The 23,224-nt window shown below is 60.2% G+C and overlaps 1 protein-coding gene across 2 annotated transcripts; it reads left to right on the forward strand.

Annotated features, from left to right (window-relative positions):
- Positions 1-9,591: 9,591 nt before the first annotated feature.
- HSPA12B (heat shock protein family A (Hsp70) member 12B) lies at positions 9,592-22,735 on the forward strand. 2 transcript variants are annotated; one of them, XM_054391464.1, is made up of 12 exons: positions 9,592-9,634; positions 12,704-12,804; positions 14,124-14,248; positions 14,954-15,140; positions 16,174-16,278; positions 16,433-16,549; positions 16,927-17,098; positions 18,220-18,306; positions 18,813-18,917; positions 19,977-20,235; positions 20,597-20,700; positions 21,334-22,735. In XM_054391464.1, exons 1-12 carry the CDS (start codon positions 9,592-9,594, stop codon positions 21,975-21,977), a joined length of 2,049 nt encoding a protein of 682 aa, XP_054247439.1. In that variant the 3' UTR covers positions 21,978-22,735. The 2 variants fall into 2 exon arrangements, with proteins under 2 accessions (XP_054247439.1, XP_054247441.1); XM_054391466.1 differs by having other exon boundaries at positions 9,602-9,634; positions 16,436-16,549.
- The last annotated feature ends 489 nt before the right edge of the window (positions 22,736-23,224 follow it).

Raw genomic sequence — 23,224 nt, forward strand, 5'->3', positions numbered from 1 at the left:
ACAGTGAGCCTGAAGCGCAGGTCGTGTTTCAAAGCCCTGGGGGACGGCGGCTGTCAAGGCGATGTCCCCGACACGGCTCTCGCCTGCATCACATTACGAGGCGCGGCCGCCGCGGCGCCGCCAGGCTACGGATCCGCTGAGCTCCGCGCCGGGTCCCCGCACACAGCCACTTTGTGACATCCTTCTGCGTTTTGCTCAGCCTGTTCGCACCGTTCACGGTTATCAGGACCTGAAACATCAGAGCTGGAGCGCTGCGGGAGCCTCCCCCACCCCTTCCCACTCTGCTGCTGGGTCGGTGCTGAGCAGGGCAGGGAGATAGAAGGATGGAACCGTGGAAAAGTCTTGGTTGGAAGAGATCTTTAAGAGAATCAAAGCAAATCATCAGGCCTGCACTGCCAGGCCACCATCAAACCACAGCCCTCAACACCACATCTCCATGCCTTTTAAACCATTCCAGGAATGGGGACTCCACCACTGCCCTGGGCAGCCTGGGCCAGCCCTTGACAACCCTTTCCATGAAGAAATTGTTCCTCATGTCCAACCTAAACCTCCCCTGATGCAACCTGAGGTCGTTTCTTCTTGTCCTACCAGTTGTTTCTAGTGAGAAGAGACCAACCACCACCTGGCTCCAACCTCCTTTCAGGTCACAGCATTCTCTGGATGCTGGAGAGTGCAAAGTTCTAGTTTTGTTTGAAAGAATCCCTGAATTCCAGCATGGTAGAGGTTGGAAGGGACCTCTGGGGATCATCCAGTCCAACCCCAGCTAAAGCAGGGCACCCACAGTAGTTTGACCAGGATCAGAATGTCCAGGTGGGTTTGGAAACTCTCCAGAGAAGGAGACTCCACAACCTCTCTGGGCAGCCTGCTCCAGCAGTATCATAGCAAAGAAGTTTCTCCTCCTGCTCAGATGGAACCTGCTGGGTTCCATTTTGTGCCCTTTGCCCCTTGTCCTGTCCCTGGACACCACTGAGAAGAACCTGGTCTCATCCTCTTGCCCCTTGCCCTTTAGCTCTTGCTGAGCACTGCTCAGATCCCCTCTGGGGCTGCTCTTCTCCAGGCTCCAGCCCCAGGGCTCTCAGCCTTCCCTCCTCACAGAGATGCTCCCAATCCTCCAAACGTTTCAGATCCTCCTTTTCCCAGGGAGTGATGACCCAGACAGATGAGGATGTCCAGCTCTGCAGGAGCTTCTCCTCCCCTGATCCCAGGCAGCCAGCCAGGAACTGGGTGTGAGATCCTGGGGAAATTCCAAGCACCCCAGTCCCTCTGGTCTCACCCAGCAGCACAGCTGAAAGGGAGGCACAAGTGTGGGGTGCCCTTGGTCTGACCCAGCTGTGCGCTGAACAGAGGGTGGAGAGGCAGGAGGTCACCTGGGGTGCTCCAGTGGCAATGCCATAGCAGGGCAGTGCCATGCTAGGGGTGATGCTGCAGGAGGGTTATGCCGTGGTTGGACAATGATGGGACAATGCCACAGTGGGAAGATGCTGTGGTGGGACAATGCTGTGGGGAGATGATGCCATGAGAGGGGGGTACCATGGCAGGGCCCTGCATGGGTCCCAGGGACAGCCAGGGAGCAATGTTTTCTCCCCACACTTGAGGGTGTGATGGGATTCTTCTGAGTTGAAGTCCCCAGAGCTCTGAGGGGTGGCAAAAATCCCAGGGAAAGAGCAGGTCCCCACCACAGCCTCCCCTGCCTGGCAGCCATCCTGCTTCCTTCATCCTCACCTGCCCATGGCCACCACCTCCCACTGCCTACAGAGCAAAAAGGGGCTTGGATGGGGGTCCCTGAGGGTCGTGCACAGCAGACAGGCAGTCTGAACACACAATCCCTGATGGCCTCACCAGCAAATTAGGGACAGCCAGACTGGGAATGTCACTAGGGAGTGATGGAGGCACATGCAAGGCACAGAGAAGGGACCCAGTAGCCCTGATCCCCTCGGCTGAGGCGGTGCAGAGGTCCCCAAGGCAGAGCTGCTGCTCAGGTCCCCCCCCCCCAGCCCCATGCCCCCTGCTCGGGCCCTCTCTGCAGGTTTATTTTCCTTTCCTGGAGAACTCCAGCTGACCCAGTTCAGGAAATATTCGCTGACTGGTGGCAGGGGCTGTGCGGAGCTGGGGGGGAGCGGAGCCTGCGTGCCTCTGATCCCAGAGCTCACAGCCTCCCCTCGTTAGCAGCTAACGAACCAGCCAGGCTGGCTAATGCTTTCCAGATGCCTGGCTGGTGGGGGCAAGGGGCTGGAACAGGGGATGGCAGGGTGTAATATGCCACCATGCACACCCAGAGCCCTGCTCCAGCCCCACCATGCACCACTGAAGGGACCCCAGAGCTGGAACAAGGACCCAGGGATCCACTCATTGTTCTGCTCCATCATGGCAGGGACCCCAGTGTTGGGACAAGGACCCAAGGATCCACTCATCCTCTTCCTTCTCTATCACAACAGGGATCCCAGGTCTGGGAAAAGGACCCAGAGGTCTGCTCATCATTCTCCTCCTTCATGGCAGGGATCATGGGATGAGGACCCAGAGGACTAGCTGGACTGGCAGGCAGGACCTCACCAGGAGTTTGGCCTCAGCTGGGGCAGTGATGGGGAGGGGAAGGGGAAAAGCCAAGAAGGAAGCTGGCACAGCCACGGGCAGGGGACCATGCCAGGCCTGGGAAGATGAAAGGTCCAGGGAGCACCATGAAGGCACTGGGGTGTCCTGGGGAAGTTTGGGACAGGTGGCAGCAGGGCAAGGTCAGCAAGAGCAGGCTGTTGTGCAGGGCTGTGGTTTGCTTTGTGGAGGGAGGTCACTGCTGGACCAGGAGAATCACAGCCCTAGGGCTTCACGGTCAGATGAGGAGGATCATGGGCATGGGGGGGCCATGGTTGGATGAATGAAGCACATCATGGCCAGGAGGAGTCATGGCTGGACCAGGTGGATCATGGAAGGTGACAGGTGGACCATGCAGGTCATAACCAGGAGGTCTCAGCTCCCCATCACCTCCTTATGCCCAGCTGCCTGGGACCTGGGGTGCTCCTGGTATCCTCGGGGAGGGTTGACAGAACATTGCGCCTTGGGCTCAGACCCAGTGGGCAGGGAGGAGTGTTTGGGGGGGCAACCACAGGCAGGTCTGGGGGACTCAACTGATGGCTCAGCCCTCCTGGACCCCTCGTAAGGGGACAATGAGGAAACTGAGGCACAGGCTGTTTGCCAGCAGCTGTTTGCTGACAGTTTGTAACAAGCCATCTGCCAGCTGACCGCAGGTGGCCCCTGCCCGCCGGTGCTTTCCATCTCCATGGGTTCCCCTGGGAAGCCAGAGAGGGGGTCACCAACCCCAAAAAGACCCCTGGGGAAGCACTCAGCTGACTCAGTAATACAAGAGTGGAGTGCACTGGGTCATGGGGGACCGATGACCAGTGCAGGACCTCAGAGGGACCCAAAGAGTACAAGGAACAGCAGGGACCAGAGCAATGGCCAGCAATGGTAAACTGGTTGGTGGTCACCACAGCCTCCAGCCCCAGCAGTTGCTCTGCCTTTGGTCAGAGCTGGCTGCAAGCACGGGCTGGGCTGTGAGAAGGAAGTGAGTTGGCCCTTCCCGGGCTGGGTGTGCTCCCTTCTGGCTCCTGGTGTGCTGGAGAGGGGGTCTGCGGGCACCAGCACCCTCTCCTCCATGGCATCTCGCTTGGCATCAAGGTCTTGAACACCTCCATCTAGTTTGTGGTGCCTTCCTTCTCCCCCATTCACACTGGCTTCTGCATCCCACTCCTCCAGCCCCCACACTGGGACACCTATGCCATGGGGTATGATGATGGTAATGGTGATGATGATGGTGATGAAGCTTGCCCTCTTCACACTGCACAGGAAGGACCAGCTCTCTGCTTTCCTTGCCCCAGGAGATGCCTCCTGCCTTTGGAGCAGCAGGCTGGGTGAACTGGGCAGCAGGCTGGGTGGACTGGGCAGCAGGCTGGGTGGACTGGGCAGCAGGGCACCGGCAGCCCAAGCAAACCACGGGGCTGTGCCCTGACGGCGGCTGCTGCATCTCCGGGGAGGGGACAGCGGTGCCAGCCCCGGGAGCATGCCAGTGTGGGGGACAGGGGATGCACCAGCCTGGCCTGACCCCTCACGGTTTGTTTTCCTCCCCGAGTCCCGGCCAGGGTCCGGTGCTCGCTTCCCAGCCCTGATTCCTGTTCTGCTCCCGGGTTTCCTGTCCCAGCGAGGCATTTCCATGGGCCGTGCCTCAATTCCCGGAAAGCACTACCTCATCCTTGACCAGCGGCCAGGGAAGCAAACACAGGCGGAGCCCCCTCCGCCCCTCGCTTCCCCTCCTCTTCCTCTCCAGCCACAGCCTTCCCCGGCTCCGGGGCAGGGCTCCGGAGCAGGGAGACCGAGACCTCCCTGTTCCTGCCACCCAATCTGGCACCTCGTCCCCTGCCAGCCCCAGCACAGCCCCCAACCATCACCTCACCCCTGCCAGCCTCAATACAACCCTGGCACACCCCCAGTACAGCCCCCAACCATCACCTCACCCCTGCCAGCCTCAATACAACCCCAGTACAGCCCCCAACCATCACCTCACCCCTGCCAGCCTCAATACAACCCTGGCACACCCCCAGCACAGCCCCCAGCCATCACCTCACCCCCTGTCAGCCTCAATACAACCCTGGCACACCCCCAGTACAGCCCCCAGCCATCACCTCACCCCTGCCAGCCTCAATACAACCCTGGCACACCCCCAGTACAGCCCCCAGCCATCACCTCACCTCCTGCCAGCTCCAACTCCAACATAGTCCCAGCACAGCCCTCAGCACAACATCTTGACCCCCACCTGTCCCCAGTTTTCACCTCAACCCCTGGCAGCCTTTATACAACCCTGGCACAGCCCCAGTACAGCCATTAACTCGACCACCACCAGCCCCAGTACAGCCCCAGTACAGCCCACAGCCCGTCATTTCAACCTCTGCCAGCCTCAATACAGCCCTGGCACAGCCCCAGTGCAGCCCTTAGCCCATCACTTCAACCACCACCCACCCCAGTAGAGCCCCCAGCCCATCACATCAAGCCCTGCCAGCCCCAGCACAGCCCAGTACAGCTGGGCACTTGTATGCCCTGGAAAGCAGGGATTGTGTGCAGCCAGTGCAGAGAGCAGGGTGCACCACACGTGCTGGGGTGTGGGCACACATGCTGGGGTGTGGGCACACTTGCTGGGGTGTGGGCACATGTGTGTGCCTGGATGTGCACACGAATGGACCTCTGTGTGCTCAGCCTGCTCAGGACCCCAAGGCAACAGGTCCTGGCTCCATGCTTTGCCTGGCTCCTGCCTGAGCTGCCTGCAGGAGCTGCCCACCACACACCTGGGCACCTTCCAGGCTCTTCCCAGGTCCCAAACTGAGGCACCTGGCTGTCTGGTCGGGCCCAGCAGTTTCATCACTGAGAGTCTGGCCCCATCCTCTTGCCCCCTGCCCTTTAGCTCTTGCTGAGCATTGCTCAGCTCCCCTCTGGGGCTGCTCCTCTCCAGGCTCAGCACCCCCAGGGCTCTCAGCCTTTGCTCCTCACAGAGCTGCTCCAGGCCCCTCAGCAGCTTTGTAGCCTCTGCTGGACTCTCTCCAGCAATTCCCTGTCTCTCTTGAACTGGGGAGCACAGACCTGGACCTAGTACTCCAGCTGTGGCCTCCCTAGGGTAGAGTAGAGGGTGTGGAGGACCTTCCTCACCCTGCTGGCCACACTCTTCTTCATGTACCCCAGAGAGATGGACAGACAGACAGACAGGCACAGAGCCAGCAGTGGGTAAGGATGGGCAGAGGGAGCCATGGAGCTACCTCCAGTGTCTCAGCCAGGATAAAGAGGGGGGAGGCAGAAAAGACAAATGAGCAGGGTGAGGAGGGGATTGTCAGTGTCTCTTGCTCCAGCATCCCTGTCCCCAGCTGGCTTGGGACCATCGTCCCACTCCGGGGTTGGTCTCCCCTCTGCAGCCCAGGGTCTCCTGGCTCGGGGAGCTGCAGCAAGCCCGGGGCCAAGACGGGGGTTCACGTTTGGTTCCCGTCGGCGCTGGCCCTGCTCCTCCTCCTCCTGCTCCCACATCTGCAGCTGGAATTGCAATTTGAGGCGCTGGCTGGGCTGGGCTGGCCGGGACTGGGAGTGGGAGGAAGCCGCTGGGGGAAGCCAGAGGAAGCTGGAGAGCTGGAAGGGGCTGTGTGGTGGGGCCAGCTGTGAGGGCAGGCTGGTGTTGGAGCTGCTGGGCATTGCTGGTGGCAGCGGGACCCAGCACTCAGCTGGCACAGCTGGAGTGAGAAGGTGGTGGCTGGAGTGAGGGGTCCCAGCCTGTGTCTCCTCCCCAAGGTAAGCAGCTGTGGGGCTTCGTGCGAGCTGGAGACTCCCCAGGGTATGGGGAGAGTGTGGGCACAGCAGGGACCTGGCATCACCTGTCTCTTGCCCTGGCTGGGGTGAGGGTGTCACCTCCCCCGGCCGGCTGGGACGTCTGAGGACACTCCCCAGTTTGGGGGCACTGCACAGAGGGTACTGGGAGGGATCAGGATTCCTGTAGCCTGTTCCCGTAAGGCTGTGGGCATGGGTGGGAGTGGGGACTGCGGTGTGAGCCCCTCCTGAGCTTCTATGGACACTGTCCCCCTCGGACCCTGTCCTGGGGGACCACTGCTGCGACCCACAAGCCGCAGGGATAGTGCTGTGGCCATGGAGGGGCTGCAAGTGCCACGGCAGCCCGTGCCAGGGCAAGCAGTGCCAGGGACATCCTGCCAGCTCCCGTGTCCCAGCCGTGGCCGAGCGATGGCAGCGGGCAGGGGACAACTCCCACAGATGCCCATGGAAAGCTGAGGGCTTTCCCTGCCCGTTCCGGGGGCTCCTAAATCCTGCTGGCTCCCAGCACAGGAGGCTTGTAGAGACCGACACCTCCTCCTGCTGCCCGCACATCTGGAGCCCAGCCCCACAGCTGCCTGCCCCCCATCCCCGGCCTGGGGCAGCCCAAGCCGTGGGGCCGCCGTGCGCAGCAAAGCTGGTGTCCCGGTGCCACACTTGCGATGCCAGGCTAACCCCCTGCCTGGCTCAGCCGTCCTGAAGCCCTCCCGAAGTTGTTTCCTTTCCCTGTTTCCGTCAGTCCCTGCGGAGGCGGAAATGGTGGAAAAGCCTCAAAATCGCTGCTCCGGCACAAGCTGCCGCAGCCAGAGCCGGAACCTGCTGGCATCAGCACCACAGCACCGCTCCCGGGGCTGGGGGCTGCAGCTGTGACCCTCGCAGGGGACTGCGGGCACGGACAGTGGGCACCACCGAGGATCTGCCTGGGCATGATGGTGGAGGACATAAGGGCTCAGCATAGATGGGGAGGGGGATCCACTTCCATCCATCAGTGGGGGTCGTAGGGGTGCTGGGCTTGCTGGGTGCCCCAAAGCCTCACCAGAGCATAGCTGGCACGAGGATGGATCTCCAGTGATGACCGAGGAGAGGCACAGCCAGAAGAAACCCCTGGGAGGGCTGGGGGGTGCCTCAGTTCCTTGGTGTGCTGCTGCCAGGGTGGGCTGAGCCCCACTCCTTTTCCTTGCCAGGACTCCAGGCAGGGGCTTGGGGATGAAGGTGGCCATCAGCCAGCCCCTCCTGTGAGTCCTGCTCTTGGTTTGGTGTGCTGAGATGGAGGATTTCAGCCAGCTGGAGCTAGAGGGTCTGCACAGGCTCTAGACCACCCACCTGGACTATTCCATGGCCACTTAGGGGCAAGGAATGAAACCACCGAGTCCACAGAGCCCAAGTCCTTGCTTCTCCCTCCTGCTTGGTCTCCAGCTCCATGCAGCAGCCAGGTGTGGGAAGCCTCCTCTGGGCACTAGGGCACAGAGGATGTCCCTGCACAGCCCACCTCAGACTGGACTCTGTGGTGACAGACTCAGGGTGACCCCCCCCAGCCCCAGAGCAGCACAAGGGGGGGTCGAACCTGCAGCCAGGACAAATGGTCACCAAACACACGAGCAGAGCTGCTGTGAGGACAGACACACGGCCCCAGTGCTGAAGGGGGGGGTCCCTGAGCACCTCCTTTGCTGCACCTTGAATCCTGGGTTCAGTTTTGGACCCCTCACTCCAAGAGGCACACTGAGGCTAGCAAAGGTGGTGAAGGGTCTGGAGCACAAGCAGCTGAGGGAGCTGGGGTCGTTCATCCTGGAGGAAAGGAGGCTGAGGGGAGACCTTCTGGCTCTCTACAGCTCCCTGAAAGGAGGTTGGAGCCAGGTGGGGGTTGGTCTGTTCTACTGAGGAAAAAAGGGATGGGTAGAGAGAAAACAGCCTCAAGTTGCCCCAGGGGAGGTTTAGGTTGGACATGAGGAAAAATTTCTTCCCTTGAGGGTTGCCAAGGGCAGGCCCAGGCTGCCCAGGGCAGTGGTGGAGTCTCCATGCCTTGAAGTGTTTCAAAGCTGTGCAGATGTGGTGCTGAGGGTCATGGTTCAGGGGTGACCTGGGTTAAGGGTTGAATTCAATGCTCTTGGAAGTCTTTTCCATGATTCTAGGGCACTCTCACAACCTTATGCAAAGCCCAGTTCTGGTAGAGATGCCACTCAGTCACCCTCTGCCTGCCAGACACCCCTCTGCACCCCGACAGGGCCACCAGCACCATGTTCCCCACTGCAGTCTGACCTGCAGCCACAGCTCCTCCTCTCTCAATCCCTCACCACCCACTCCACCAGGGTGGCCAGAGCCAAACCACCTCCCAGCTCTGGGGAAAGCCTCACCACCTGCCATTTTTAGCACAAGGCTTTTCCCAGGGGGCTGGTCAAGAGCAGGATCTGGCCAGCAGTGCATGGGTGGGTTGGGCTTGGAGCAAAGTCTCACCCAGATGAGCTCAGCCTTGTCCTGAGCCCCACAGCTCAGCAGGATGAAGGTGGTCAGTGTGGGGCAGGCAGCCTGGGAGGTGATGGGATGCTCCTGCATCAGGCAGAGAGCCAGAAGATGGTTTGGCAACTGGGGAAGCAGTTTTGGAGCTGATCAATGCTGGGTCACAGCCCTTGGGATGGGCAGGGATGGCCTTTGGCCAGCCCTGCTCTTGCCCATGTGGCCACCACGCTGTAGAGAGCCCAGCCCCAGGCAGTGACCCCCTGCAGTTAAGAAAGTAGCCTTCAAGGGTCACCTGCCCTGGGTTTCTTTCCTTCACTGAGTCCAAAAACCTGCAGCATGGACCTGCATGGAGTCCTGCACCCATCTGTGCCACACACCTGGCTGGCCTGCTTAGCCACAGAAGCAGGATCCCAGCATGGAGGGGTTGGGAGGCACCTCTGGAGATCATCCAGTCCAACCCCCCTGCTAAAGCAGGGCACCCAGGACTGCAGTGTCCAGGCAGCTTTGGAACCTCTCCAGAGAAGGAGACTCCACAACCTCTCTGGACAGCCTGCTCTAAGGCTCCAATACCCTAAAAGGTGTTCAGATGGAACCTCCTGGGTTCCACTTTGTGCCTCTTGTCCTGTCACTGGGCACCACTGACAAGAGTCTGGACGCATCCTCTTGCCTCCTGCCCTTTATCTCTTGCTGAGCATTGCTCAGATCCCCTCTGGGGCTGCTCTTCCCCAGGCTCAGCAGCCCCAGGGCTCTCATCATCCCTCCTCCTTCTCTTGCAGCCTGGAAGGCCAGGCCATGGCGATGCTCCTGGAGCCTGGGCTGCAGAGCCTGCGGATGGGTAAGGCCCAGGGAGGCTGCTCGGTGGGGACAGCGTTGGGTGGTGGGACCCCTGTGCCCTGAACTCCCCCCACCAGCAGAGATGGGCAAGTGTGACACTCCAGACCCTTCTCCTCCCCGCACAGCTGGCTGTCCATCCATCCATCCATCCACCCTTCCATCCATCCTTCCATCCATCATTCCATCCCTCCCTTCCTCCTTCCATCCATCCCTCCTTCCATCCATCCCTCCTTCCATCCATCCCTCCTTCCACCATTCCCTCCTTCCCTCCTTCCATCCATCCATCCCTCCTTCCATCCATCCCTCCATCCATCCATCCATCCCTCCTTCCATCCATCCCCCCACCCATCCATCCATCCATCCATCCATCCATCCATCCATCCATCCATCCTTCCCTCCTTCCATCCATCTCTCCTTCCTTCCATCCATCCCTCCATCCATCCATCCATCCATCCCTCCTTCCATCCATTCCCCCCTCCATCCATTCCCCCTTCCATCCCTCCATCCCTCCCTCCATCCCTCCTCTCCACAGTCATCCTCATGCCAGTGCCATGGAGGCCCCCCCCCACTGGGGTAACCAGCACCAGCTGTGGTGGGGAAACCTGACCCTGCCAGCACAAGCTTGGGAAGATCCTGAGCACAGAGGCCATGGAAGGTCCATGCAGGGTCCCCCCACATCTCTGGATGTCAGGGGGTGCTGGCCCCAGCTCTGGACCCACTGGAAAGATGCTTCCTGATGGCCCTGGGCTGTGTCTCCAGACCCCCAGGCTCAAAGCCTGGCTGTGACACCAGCTCCCTGCCCAGCCTGGGCACCACTTCCCCCCTCCCCAAGGTGGGGGGACAGCAGCCTCCCCCCAGCTCAGGGTTCTGCCAGCTCGCAGTGATGCCCACAGGGACACTCCTGTTTGTCATGGATCAAATATTCATGGCACAGACACGGGGATACAGGGAAAGGCACTTATGGAGTGGGGGTGATGGGATGGGAGCTGTGTCCCTCTCCCTGGCACAGCTCCCAGGGGGCACATGGCACTGAGCCCAGGACAAGCCACGTGCCAGTCGCTCAGCTCTTGGCCAGCTTGCTCCCAGGACCCCACTGCCAGGGCTCAGGGTGCCCACACAGCCCCAGCCCCACAGCCTCTGCTGTTGGGGGGTCTCGGAGCGCTGGCACTGCAGGCTCTGGCAGTCCCAAGCTTCCAGAGGGATTTAGGGAGCTGCCCCTCGGGCATCCCGGTGCAAACTGGTGGCAGTGGGAGCTGGGCTGGATTCACCCAGACACAGACACCGTTGCCAGCTCCCCCTGGCACAGGAGAGCTGGATTTTATGCTTCCCTGAAGGATGACTGAGGAGCCCCAAACCTCTCCAGAGTCCAGCTGGGAATGGGTGCTGCTTGTCCCTGCTCCTGTGGTCCAGACCCCAGCAGGGTCACGACTGGGGAGGCCAAAAGCTCAAAGTGGGGATCTCAGCAGAGCCCATGGGGCAGAGTTCCTCATCCTCCCTGGTGCCACCTCCTGGACTCCACATCCCATTCCCAGCATGGCCAGAGCTGGAGCCAAGCCTCTTGGAGAAGGTGGTCCCTGCATCAGCTCCTTGCCAGCTGCCCCCTGCCAGCAGCTGGAGCCCATCCATGGCTGGTGGTTGCAGGGAGGATGATTAACCTCCTTTGTTAATTGGAGCCCTGTGGCAGCAGCAGTGGAGGCAGCAGCAGCCCCACACCTCCAGCCCGTGGGACAGTCTCATGGCCTGCCCTGGTGCTGGCTTGACTGGGGGCCAAGCATCCCTGCTGGGCCCATCTTGGAATGACACACTGGGAGGAACTGGGATCCCTGGGACAGGGCTTCTGCTGCTGGAAGGTCACCCAAGGAGATACAGAGCTGGTTGGTGGCTCAAGGAGGAGGAAGAGCAGGCACTGCAGAGCAAGTGGTGCCTGGTCCCATGATGTCCATGGGGACATGGCTGTCCCCTCATCCATGGCACTGCAGTGCAAGGCAGTGCAAGCTTCACCAACCTTCCCTGCAGGCTGAACCTCAGGTCCCAGAGCTGTCACAGGCTCATGCAGGAGCCACCAGGTGTCCACCAAGCTGGGCTGCTCTGCAGCATGGCTATGAGTCAAAGCCCAGAGGAGCCAAGTCTCCACAACCTCCTCAGTAGCTCACCAGCATCTCTTTGCCAAGCTTTATCCCCATTCCCACTGGATCTGAGCTACTGACCTGGAGCAGCCTCAGCATCCTTTGCAGTCATCCCCAGCAGGTATTTCTGTGGCAGTGCCTGGGATTTAAAACCAGGAAGCTCTGGAGAGCCACCACATCCCTTCCTGCCACAAACACATCATGGGGTTCAGTCCTGACTCTTCTGAGAGCAGCTCTAAGGGACTTGGACCCTGCAGCTCTCCCCCTTCAGTGGTCCCCTTCAGATGGGCAAAGCAGGATCCAGCCCAGCTCGGGTGGCTCAGCTACAGGGGAAGAGTCTCCACCTGCAGCCACCCCCAAGGGTCTCTGGAGAGTCAGCAGGGAGAAGCTGGGCTTCCAGGTTCCCCTGCCTTTAGATCCTGGCTTCAGGACTCTTTCTGCCAGCTCCTTTCCAGTGATGGAGCAGACATGGAGCCCATGTCTCATCACCACAACCTGCCCACACTGGCAAGCTGAACCCCTCCTTGAAACACCTCCACCAGCTTCCCCTGGCCCATCTCCTTGCTGAGCAAAAGCTGATGTCCCCCAGCTCTGGAGGAGAAGGTTCCTCAGTTCCTTCAGCTCTCCTCTGGCCACTGTGCCCATCCTGGGGGCAGGGATGGATGCCTGGGAGCTCACCAGTGCTAGCACCAGGTGCAACTGGTACCTGCACCTCACTAAGAGACACCAAGAGGTTTGTTAATTTAATTAGTGCTAATTAGATCCTTCCTTAAATGTGTCTGAAAAGAGGATGGAAGCTCCTGAAGCCCAGAATGCTCCTGTGTGGAGCCCACCAGCAGCAGCTGTGTCTTCCTCATGCCTTGCAGGGAGGATGATTGATCTCCTCTGTCAGGAGGGGCTCAGCTGCCCATTCCCACCCCAGCCTCACCCTGCTGTGTTCCCAGGTGCCAATGGTGAGCGGTGCCACACACCAACCCCTCCTGGCTCCCCAGGGACCCTCCATGACAGCTGCAGCATCGCCCCCCTGACCCCCTCCCAGTCACCGGTAAGCCACTCATGGGTCCCCTGGCATCCTTCTCCCTGGCATTGCCTCCTCTGATCCTCCTCTGGCCAGTGGCCACCCCCCACCATCTCCTCTCCCAGTCTGGTTGCCTTCCCTACCACACACCCAGAAGAAAGAAGGGTCAGCCTGTGGCTGGGGTCCCTGAGCTGTGGGATTTAGGGCATGAAGATCTTTTCTTCTCCACAAGGGTTGCCAAGCCCTCAACCAGGCTGCCCAGGGCAGTGCTGAAGGAGTCTCCATCCCTGGAGGGCTTCCAAAGCCGTGGAGATGTGGTGCTGAGGGCCATGGTTCAGTGGTGACCTGGCAGTGCTGGCTTAAGGGCTGGACTTGATGACCTTGAAGGTCTCTTCCAACCAAACTGATCTCATGGTTCCAGCACAGAGGACAGGAGAGGAGCTGCAGAAGTTTAAACTCCTTGCAAAGCTCTCCTGGCCTCAGCTCTCTCTACTTGGGCAGCCCAGGGGAGTGCAGAGGGAGCAGGCAGGGAACATGCCATGGAGATGGTCCCTGCCCAGCTCTGCTTGTCCTTGCAGCTCCCTGAAGATGCCCATTTAGGAGCCAACCAGCTCAGCCCTGCTCAGCAGCAGGGCCAGCTAATGCCTGCACTTAGCAGATCTGCTCTGGGCACATTAAAAGTTAATGAAGGCTTTTAGCTCTGCCTGCCTGCCCCACGTGCTGCCAGCCTGCACGGGGAGCTGGCACGGGTGGGGGGCTCACCACATCTTCCTGGCTCCTTCCCTGTGCCATGCCTGGGGAAGTGAGGGATGGGGATCCCAAAAGCAGCACCAGAAAAGCATCAGGTGGAGGAGGCAGCAGTGGAAACCCCCTCAGGCAGCTGGGCCAGGAGGGTTTGGGGTTGGGGCAAACCCATGGGGATGTCTAGGACGAGGCTCCTCAGGCTGGGAAGGAAGGTCTGGGGGAATCTCAGCTTAAATCTGCCAGGGTTGAAGTGCAGAGGGCTCAGCACCACCCCAGCCCAGGATGAAACCAGGAGCCCATCACCACACCAGCAGCTGTCATGGACATCCATCCCTCTCTGGGGCTACCCAAACCCCCTTGTCCCATGGAACTCACCTTTGGGAACCACCACAGAGACCCCCCCCTGCCCCAGTCCCTTTTGTAGGTGGTTTGGAGGTATGTAAGAGGAGGAGGAAAGCATGTCACCCCTGTGGGCAGAGATCTCAATGCCTGTGAGCCTGAGCCAGCAAAAGTTAACCCTTCCTGGCTTGTTTTACCCCATTTCTGGAAGCAGCCAGCCCAGCCCCGGTGCCCATCCCTCACCCCTGCCCCCTGTGTTTCAGAGGAGTGAGGCTCGTGCCCAGCAAGCCCCCAGCTTTGCCGTGGTGGTGGCCATCGACTTTGGCACCACCTCCAGTGGCTATGCCTTCAGCTTCTCCAGTGACCCTGAGGCCATCCATATGATGAGGTGAGCAGCAAAGGTCCCAAAGCCCTTCGAGGGATTTTGTTGCCCAAAGGGGGTGGGATTTGGCTTGCTGGGAGGAGAGAAGGAGCTAGGCTGGGTGCTGAGCATCCTGGGTAGCATCATAGGCAAGGGATGCTCCCTGGTGGAAGAAGCCTGTGAAAGGGATCTTGCCTGGAGCAGGATGAATGTTGAAGGCTTGGGCAAGAAGGACATTGGGGTGCTGGAGCACATCCAGAGGAGGGAAGCAAAGGTGGTGAAGGGTCTAGAGCACAAGTCTTGGAGAAGCAGCTGAGGGAGCTGGGGTTGTTCAGTCTGGAGGACAGGAGGTGAGGGGAGACCTTCTGGCTCCCTACAACTTCCTGGAAGGAGGCTGGAGCCAGGTGGGGATTGGTCTCTACTCACAAGGATGAAGTGCTGGGATAGAGGAAATGGCCTCAAGTTGTGCCAGGGGGGGTTTAGGATGAACATGAGGAACAATTTTTTCCCCTTGAGGGTTGTCAAGGCCTGGTCCAGGCTGCCCAGGGCAGTGGTGGAGTCTCCATCCCTGGAGGGGTTTCAAAGCTGTGCAGATGTGGTGCTGAGGGCCATGGTTTGGTGGTGCCCTGGCAGTGAGGTGCTTAAGGTTGTGCCCACACAAACCACTGCAATGGAGCCCAGCCAGCTCTCTGGGCTCCAGGTTTATGAGCTGCTCTTGCCTCCTGTTTGCAGGAAATGGGAAGGAGGAGACCCTGGGGTGGCCAACCAGAAGACCCCCACCAGCCTCCTGCTGACACCTGAGGGAGCCTTCCACAGCTTTGGCTACACAGCCAGGGACTACTATCATGACCTGGACCCCGAGGAAGCTCGTGACTGGCTCTACTTTGAGAAGTTTAAGATGAAGATTCACAGCACCAGTGTAAGTCCCTGTTCCCTCGTGACCTCCTCAGGGGACCTGCAGGGACCTTGGGCAGGCTGGATGTGAGCTGAGCTGACCTCACTTTGCAGAAAGCACAGAGAGAAGTTCCCCTGGGGGGGAGCAGAAACCCAGGAGGGCTGCAGAAGGGCTACAACAAAAGCTCTGCCCCACTGCTGGGTCACACACAGCAACGTTTTAGCCTGCTGCAGGGGGGGAAATTTTTAGTTGCCCCCCATCAGAGCTGCTCCTGGGCAGGTGGATGCCCATGAGGTTCTACACCACCAATGCAAGGTCCTGCATGTGAGGCAGTGCAGCTCCCAGCATCAGTTCCCCAGCTGGGAATGAAGGGCTGGAGAGCAGCCCTGTGGAGAAGGACTTGGGGGTGCTGGGGGTGCAAAGCTGGGCATGAGCTGGCACTGTGCACTCAGCCCAGACCAAACCTGTCTTGTGCTGGTCGCCAGCAGTGTGGGCAGCAGGTGGAGGGAGGGGATTCTGCCTCTCTGCTCTGCTCTGCCCAGACCCCACCTGCAGTGCTGGGGCCAGCTCTGGAGTCCTCAGCACAGACAGGGACCTGTTGAAGTGGGACCAGAGGAGGCCACAGCAGTGATTGGACTGCTGGAAGCCCTCTGCTGTGAGGCCAGGCTGAGAGAGTTGGGGTTGTCTAGCCTGGAGAAGAGAAGGCTCCAGGGAGGCCTTCTGGTGGCCTTTCAGAGCTTAAAGGGGAAGGAAGCTTCTCGTTGTGAGGATGATGAGACACTGGCCCAGGTTGCCCAAAGACATGGTAGATGCCCCATGGCTGGAACCATTCCAGGTCAGGTGGTTTGGAGCTCTGAGCAACCTGCTCCAGTTGCAGATGTCCCTGCTGACTGCAGGGGGGTTGGACCAGGTGACCTCTAAAGGTCCTTTCCAACTGAAGCCATTCTGTGATGTGCCACTTTAAGTGCCCATGCCCCAAGCCAGGGGTGAGGAAGAGCAGGGTGGGATGCTGGCCACATCTCAGGACCCTATTGGCTGTTCCTGCTCTTCCTGGCAGGACCTCACCATGAAAACTGAACTAGAAGCTGTCAATGGGAAGAAAATGCAGGCCCTGGAGGTGTTTGCCCACGCACTGCGCTTCTTCAAGCAGCACGCTGTGCAGGTAGGGCACCCAGCACACAGCCTTCCTCCCCCTCCCCCTCTCCCTCTCCCCCTCACCCTCTCCCATGTGTTTGTTTCTTGGTTTCCTCACCCTTCACCAAGAGCTGTGATGCTCCAGCAGGGCTGGGGGTCACTGGCTGCTGCTTTCCTGGCAGGAGCTGCAGGACCAGTGCCCATCCCTGCCTGAGCGAGGTGCCATCCGCTGGGTCATCACCGTGCCAGCCATCTGGAAGCAGCCAGCCAAGCAGTTCATGAGGGAGGCTGCCTACAAGGTTAGAAGACCTCCAAGATCATGGAGTCCAACCCTGAACCCAGCACTGCCAGGTCACCACCAAACCATGGCCCTCAGCACAGCTTTGAAACCCCTCCAGAGCTGGAGACTCCACCACTGCCCTGGGCAGCCTGGGCCAGCCCTTCACAACCCCCCAGGGGAAGAAATTGTTCCTCATGCCCAACCTAAACCTCCCCTGGGACAATCTGAGGCCATTCGCTCTTGTCCTGACACTTGTTCCTTGGGAGAAGGGACTAACCCCCACCTGGCTCCAGCCTCCTTTCAGGGAGCTGTAGAGAGTGATGGATGATCCTCGAGGTCCCTTCCAACCTGCTCCTCCAGCACCTTCTCCTCCCTGACTCCCTCTGCTGCCCCCAGGCCGGTTTGGTGTCCCCGGAGAACCCTGAGCAGCTGCTGATCGCTCTGGAGCCCGAGGCTGCCTCCATTTACTGCAGGAAGCTTCGTCTCCACCAGCTGATCGACCTGAGCTGCAGACCCCCGGCCAACGGGCTGGCCCCCGACCACACCATCGACTCCAGCTTCCGGCAGGGTGAGGCACTGGCAGCTGCTGGGGGCGGGCTGGGGAGGGGCTGCAGTGACAGCAGATGGAGCAGGCAGGGACCCCCAGCCCGAGGCATCTTCCTAGCGATGGGGACATCGTGTCAGAGACAAGTGTGGCACCGTGCCAAAGGAAGTCCTGGCTGCTCACCTCCCTGGAAGCCTTGGGGACCCCACATCCCACCTTTCCCCCCTCCATTCCCCCCTTCCCAAGCCCACCAAAGATGCTGCTTTCCCAGTCAGCATCCAAGCCACAGGTTCCCCATGGTTGTAGCCCCTTTCATCTGTCCAACCCACCCTTGACCTCCACCCGCACTACCCCAGGTCCCCCAGACCACATTTCCTCTCCCCTCATCTCCAGCTAGAGCCACCCTGGATTCCTCCCAGCAGCTCTGCTTGGCCTCAGCCACCCCCAGCTCCCCCATACTGGCCAAGGACTTGGGCTTCCCAATCCCATCTCATCTTCCCTGAGCAATGCCATAAACCCAGGATTGGGGGAGGACCCATCCACTGCTCTGGGACCAGCTGAAACCCTCCCAAGATGCTCCCCACACCCATGGGATCCTGGGGGCTTTACTGGGACAGCTGATTTGCCCAGTTAGGACCAAGCCCATAGCTGGGATCTGCTGGTGACCACAGCCCCGGGCTTGCTGGGGTCACATCTGGACTTGCAGAGGGGCTTGAGGTCACCCTGGGGGTGAGGCTGATGGAACTGCTATCCCGTGGCCACCCCAGCATGCTGAAAATAGACCAGGGTGATCCCATCTTCTCCAAACATCTCCCCACCCTTCCGGGATGCTTTGCTGACTGGAAACTCCACCCAGGCTGGGTAGAACTAGTAGAATTTGTGGCATCACCTAGGGACACCCCTGAGCTCAGGGACACCCCTGGGTGGGACGCATGGTGAGGTGGGATCCCATGGGATCCTTCGGATCCTGAGCAGAGCAGTGTGATGGAGCTGAGGCCATGACAGACATCAGAGTTGGAGAGGGGCAAGAAACCAGGGTTTGCAGTGCAGCCCCCCCCGACCAGCATTCCCCACGTACCAGGGGTGATTCCAGGGATGCTCCTGGACCCCCCAGGCTGATACTGGTCCCTCCACTGTGTCCTCAGCCCGGGAGCAGCTGCGGAGGTCCCGCCACAGCCGAACCTTCCTGGTGGAGTCAGGAGTTGGGGAGCTCTGGTCAGAAATGCAGGCAGGTAGGAGGGGGGACAGGCTCCCAGCAGCTGCCAGTGCCCTGGAGAGGGTTCACTTGGGGGGGGAGAAACACAAGCAGAGGTTCCCACTGGTGCTGCCTGGTCGTTGGGGTCATCCTGGGACAGGGGATGGGGGGCTGGATGTCATCTCCACTGCATCCTTCTGAGGGTGACACAGGTGACCCTGCCCGGATCTGTCCCTTGGCCTTGATCCAGTAGATGATGCTGCTTAGGGCAGGGTCTGTCTGTCACCTACCTCTCCCCTTGTTCCAAGCCACCACTGCCACATCCACCTCCTGCCCTCCAAACCTTCCTCTGCTGTGTTTCAGGAGGGGGCAAAAGAACCCACCCCCCAAATCTCATATTTTGGTCATAGTTGCATTTTTCCCTGGGGAAAACACAGCTATGGGGCCATGTCCCTGGGATGGGGGGTCCCAGGGTGCCAGCCCTGCTGCTGGGAGGCTAGGGGAGCCCCAGAGCCCCGGCTCAGGCACTGCCCCTGCCCGCAGGTGACCGTTACATCGTGGCAGACTGCGGCGGTGGCACCGTGGACCTCACCGTGCACCAGATCGAGAAGCCGCAGGGCACGCTGAAGGAGCTCTACAAAGCCTCAGGTGGGCTGCAGCTCCCAAAGCCATCCTGCACCACCCGGCTGGGACCCACTCTCCTGGGCTAGAGTCCCCTCCCTGTCAGCTGCGGGCTGGTGGCTGTGGCTGTGGCACCATCTGGTGTCAGCAGGGAGCACGGCAGGGGCTGGGGGGGCTGAGTGGATAAGGCTGTTAGTGGGGGTGCTGGGTTGAGAGAGGGGCAGGAGTGCTGGGTTGGGGGGGTTCAGGGGGCACAGGGGTGCTGGGTTGGAGGTGGATACAGTGGGACAAAGGTGCTGAGTTGGGGATGTTGGTGGGCCAGGGGTGCTGAGTTGGGGGGCTTCAGGTGGGACAAGGGTGCTGGGCTGGGGAGTGACAAGGTGGGATGGGGTGCTAGGTGGGAGAGGGACAAGGGGGACAGGGATGCTGAGCTGGGGGGTGTCAGTTGGGCAGGGATGTGAGTGGCAGAGGGTAGGGGTGCAGGGTGGGACAGGGGCTGAACCCCAGGGCACCCTCATTTGGGGGCATGAAACACCAGCAGTGGCTCAGGCAGGGTGGGCACAAGGTGACTCAAGGCTGGGACATGCCCTGACCCCTGCCCATGGGTTCCCCACCTTGCTCTCAGGGGCACACAAAACCCTTGGTCTCAGCCCATCGCAGGGGGGGTGAGATTTGGGCACGTCATGGTCATGGGCCCCCAGTAGTGACTCCTGAGTGACAGCCACCAGCCTGGGTGCCCCTGTAGAGCTGGGCACGGGGCTGGAAAGGCACCAAGCAGAACCCAGGGACCCCCAACAAAGTGCCCTTTGTCCAGGGGACTGCTGTTCCCACTGCCTGTCCTCTCCCTGCTCCTGGGGCACATGTCCCTGCCAGTGCAGGACCTGCCTTTGTTCCCTGGTCCAACCCTGGGTGGGAGGCTCCCTTCCATGTCCCCTCACCCTGATGCCCCCAGAAAAGAACCAAAACAGGGCTGGGGGCCGTGGCCTGACACAGAAAATGCCCCAGGTGCTGCTAAGGGGAGATGGTGATGGGGACCATGGGGACAGGAGTGGCACGGGGAGGCTGCCTGACCCAGCCCCTCTGCAGGAGGTCCCTATGGGGCCATAGGGGTGGACCTGGCCTTCGAGAAGCTGCTGTGCCACATTTTCGGGGAGGATTTCATTGCCACCTTCAAGGCCAAGCGCCCTGCAGCTTGGGTGGACCTGACCATCGCCTTCGAAGCACGGAAGAGGGCAGCAGCTCCCTCCCGTGCCAGCCCCCTCAACATCTCCCTGCCCTTCTCCTTCATCGACTTCTACCGCAAGCACCGCGGCCAGAACGTGGAGACCGCCCTCAAGAAGAGCAAGTGAGGACCTGGGGAGGGGGACAATGGGGAGGAGGTGGCCCTGGAGAGAGCTAAACTGCCTGGGAGTAGAGGGCAAGGACAGCTCCTGGGTCTGCTGGGCTGGGAAGGAGGAATTCCAGATGCAAAGAGAAATGGGCAGATTCAGGTTGGATGTTAGGAGGAAATTCTTCCCCATGAGGCTGGTGAGACACTGGCACAGGTTGCTCAGGGAGGTGGTGGAAACCTCATCCCTGGAGGTTTTTAAGGCCAGGCTGGATGTGGCTCTGAGCAACCTGATCTAGTGTGAGGTGTCCCTGCCCATGGACAGGGCATGTCCCATGTCCCTTCCAACCCTAACAATTCTGTGATTCTCCTTCCCCAGTGTCAACTTTGTGAAGTGGTCATCCCAAGGGATGCTGCGGATGTCCTCAGAGGCCATGAGCGAGCTCTTCCAGCCCACCATCAGCCAGATCATCAAACACATCGGTAGGTCCTGCAGCTGGAGCGTCCCCTGGGACCCAGCATGCTGCAGCACCATCTCCAGCCATGCCCAGTGCCCACCACATCAGGGTAGAAGGTCGTGGGCAGCTCCCCCAGCCCTGCCCCAATGTAGAATCATAGAATTGTTAGGGTTGGAAGGGACCTCAAGGATCATCCAGTTCCAACCTCCCTGCCTGGGAGGGAGGTTGGAACTGGATGATCCTTGAGGTCCCTTCCAACCATGGGCATGGGCAGGGACACCTCACACTAGAGCAGGTTGCTCACAGCCACATCCAGCCTGGCCTTAAAAACCTCCAGGGTTGAGGTTTCCACCACCTCTCTGGGCAACCTGTGCCAGTCTCTCACCACTCTCATGGGGAAGAACTTCCTAACATCCAATCTGAATCTCCCCATTTCTAGATTTGTTCCATTCCCCCCAGTCCTGTCACTCCCTGACATCCTAAAAAGTCCCTCCCCAGCTTTCTTGTAGCCCCCTTCAGACACTGGAAGTCCACAATAAGGTCTCCTCGGAGCCTTCTCTTCTCCAGACTGAACAGCCCCAACTCTCCCAGCCTGTTCTCACAGGAGAGGTGCTCCAGCCCTCTGCTCATCCTCCTAACATCCCCCTCCCCTCCTCAGACGACCTCCTGAAGAAGCCAGAGGTCCAAGGCATCAAGTTCCTTTTCCTGGTGGGGGGCTTCGCGGAGTCAGCCATGCTGCAGAGCGCCATCCAGGCAGCCTTCGGCTCCGCCTGCCGAGTCATCATCCCGCAGGACGTGGGGCTGACCATCCTCAAGGGGGCCGTGCTCTTCGGCCTCGACCCCACCATTGTGCGCGTCCGCCGCTCCCCCCTCACCTACGGCGTGGGGGTGCTCAACAAGTTCGTGGAAGGAAAGCACCCCCGGGAGAAGCTGCTGGTGAAGGAGGGCAAGCAGTGGTGCACGGACATCTTCGAGAAGTTCGTCTCCGTCGACCAGTCGGTGGCGCTGGGGGAGGTGGTGCAGCGCAGCTACTGCCCGGCCCGCCCGGGCCAGCGCAAGACCATCATCAACATCTACTGCAGCGCCACCGACGACGTCGAATACATCACCGACCCCGGCGTGCGCAAGTGCGGCACCGTCAGCCTGGAGCTGGAGGCGCTGGGCGATGCTGCCGGCCCGGCCCGCGCCCGCCGGGAGATCCGCGCCAGCATGCAATTCGGCGACACCGAGATCAAGGTCACCGCCATGGACATCCGCACCGCCAAGACCGTCAGGGCCACCATCGACTTCCTCTCCAACTGAGCATCCTCCACCACCACCCCCCCAGCCCTGCCATGGGGACAGATGGGGAACAGCCGCCGGCGCTGGACCCCCACCAGCCTCTGTGTTAGAGGCACCTGCGTTGGGTTCCAGACCCTCACCAAGATCCCTGCATTGGGCTATGGACCCCCCCTCCAGCCTCTGTGTTGGGCTCCAGACCCTCATCAGCCCCCTGCATTGGGCTATGGATCCCCACTAGCCTCTGTGTTAGGCTCTGGACCAGCACCTGCACTGGGCTCCAGACCCTCCCCAGCCCCCCCACACTGGGCTCTGGGCTCCCACCAGCCTCTGTGTTGGGCTCCAGCCCCACAAGATCCCCCATGGGCACAAGATGCTGAACAAAGGAAACAAGCAGCTCATGGACCTGGCCACTGGACTCCTCCACCCCCCTTGCAGCTTCCCCCTTCCTCGTGGGACCCCAAAGCTGCCAGGCATGAAAATGGGTCAAGACCCAACTGAAGTGGGTCAGGACTGAAATGAGTGGGGGGTCCAACTGTCCCAAGGAGTGACTGCACCCCCACCACAGCCAGGTTCACACAGCCCATTGGGGGTGCCCAAATAAATGTACATAACCCCAGCCCTGGGGTCCCCCAGCTCCTTTTCATCAGGTCGCAGCCACCAGCTCCAACAACTCCTAGGGGAAGGTTCCTGGAGGTGAACCAAACTCCAGCCCCTTCTCAGCTGAATTTATTGTCTCCCCTTGATGTTTTGTGCTTAGTCCCCCCACCCCCAGGCACACACAGAGGTGCAGATATAGAGATCTCTATATTTATATTTATATATATATATATATATATATAGGCACAGAAAGCCTCCTGGTGCTTCCCAAACAGCCGCTTCAGGTCCTTACTGGGGAAAAAAAAAAACAACAAACAAACAAAGAAGCCAACTGGAAGGAGACTGAGGTGCTGGCTGTAACACAAGGACACAGACACAGGGACATGGCCACTCAATTCCCACCCCCTACCCCGACACCTCCCCCAGGCCATGCCCCAAGCTCTGCTCCACACCCCAGGAGGCAACATTTCAGCCTGGGGGGAGTTGGTTCAGCTCCCTCCATGAAGTTCCCCTCTCTTGGGGAGGAAAGCAAGAGGAGAGCAGCAAGAGAGGCTGGAGGCAGCAAGCAGGGTCCTGGTGCACCAGCATTTGGGGTGACACCCCCGCACACACCACCCACCCCCAATCCTGCCAGCGGGGTGGGGATAAGTTGAGGAGCAGCAGCAGCAGCA

This window comes from Indicator indicator, chromosome 23, assembly GCF_027791375.1.
Source record: "Indicator indicator isolate 239-I01 chromosome 23, UM_Iind_1.1, whole genome shotgun sequence".
In the NCBI taxonomy this organism is placed as follows: domain Eukaryota; kingdom Metazoa; phylum Chordata; class Aves; order Piciformes; family Indicatoridae; genus Indicator; species Indicator indicator.

Bases quoted from the DNA above. Each gene is read 5' to 3' on its own strand.
- HSPA12B (XM_054391464.1), top strand. From the start codon at position 9,592: ATGGCGATGCTCCTGGAGCCTGGGCTGCAGAGCCTGCGGATGG. The intron at 17,099-18,219 runs GTGAGGCACTGG...CTGTGTCCTCAG, and splicing joins CGACTCCAGCTTCCGGCAGG to CCCGGGAGCAGCTGCGGAGG. The intron at 20,236-20,596 runs GTGAGGACCTGG...CTCCTTCCCCAG, and splicing joins ACCGCCCTCAAGAAGAGCAA to TGTCAACTTTGTGAAGTGGT.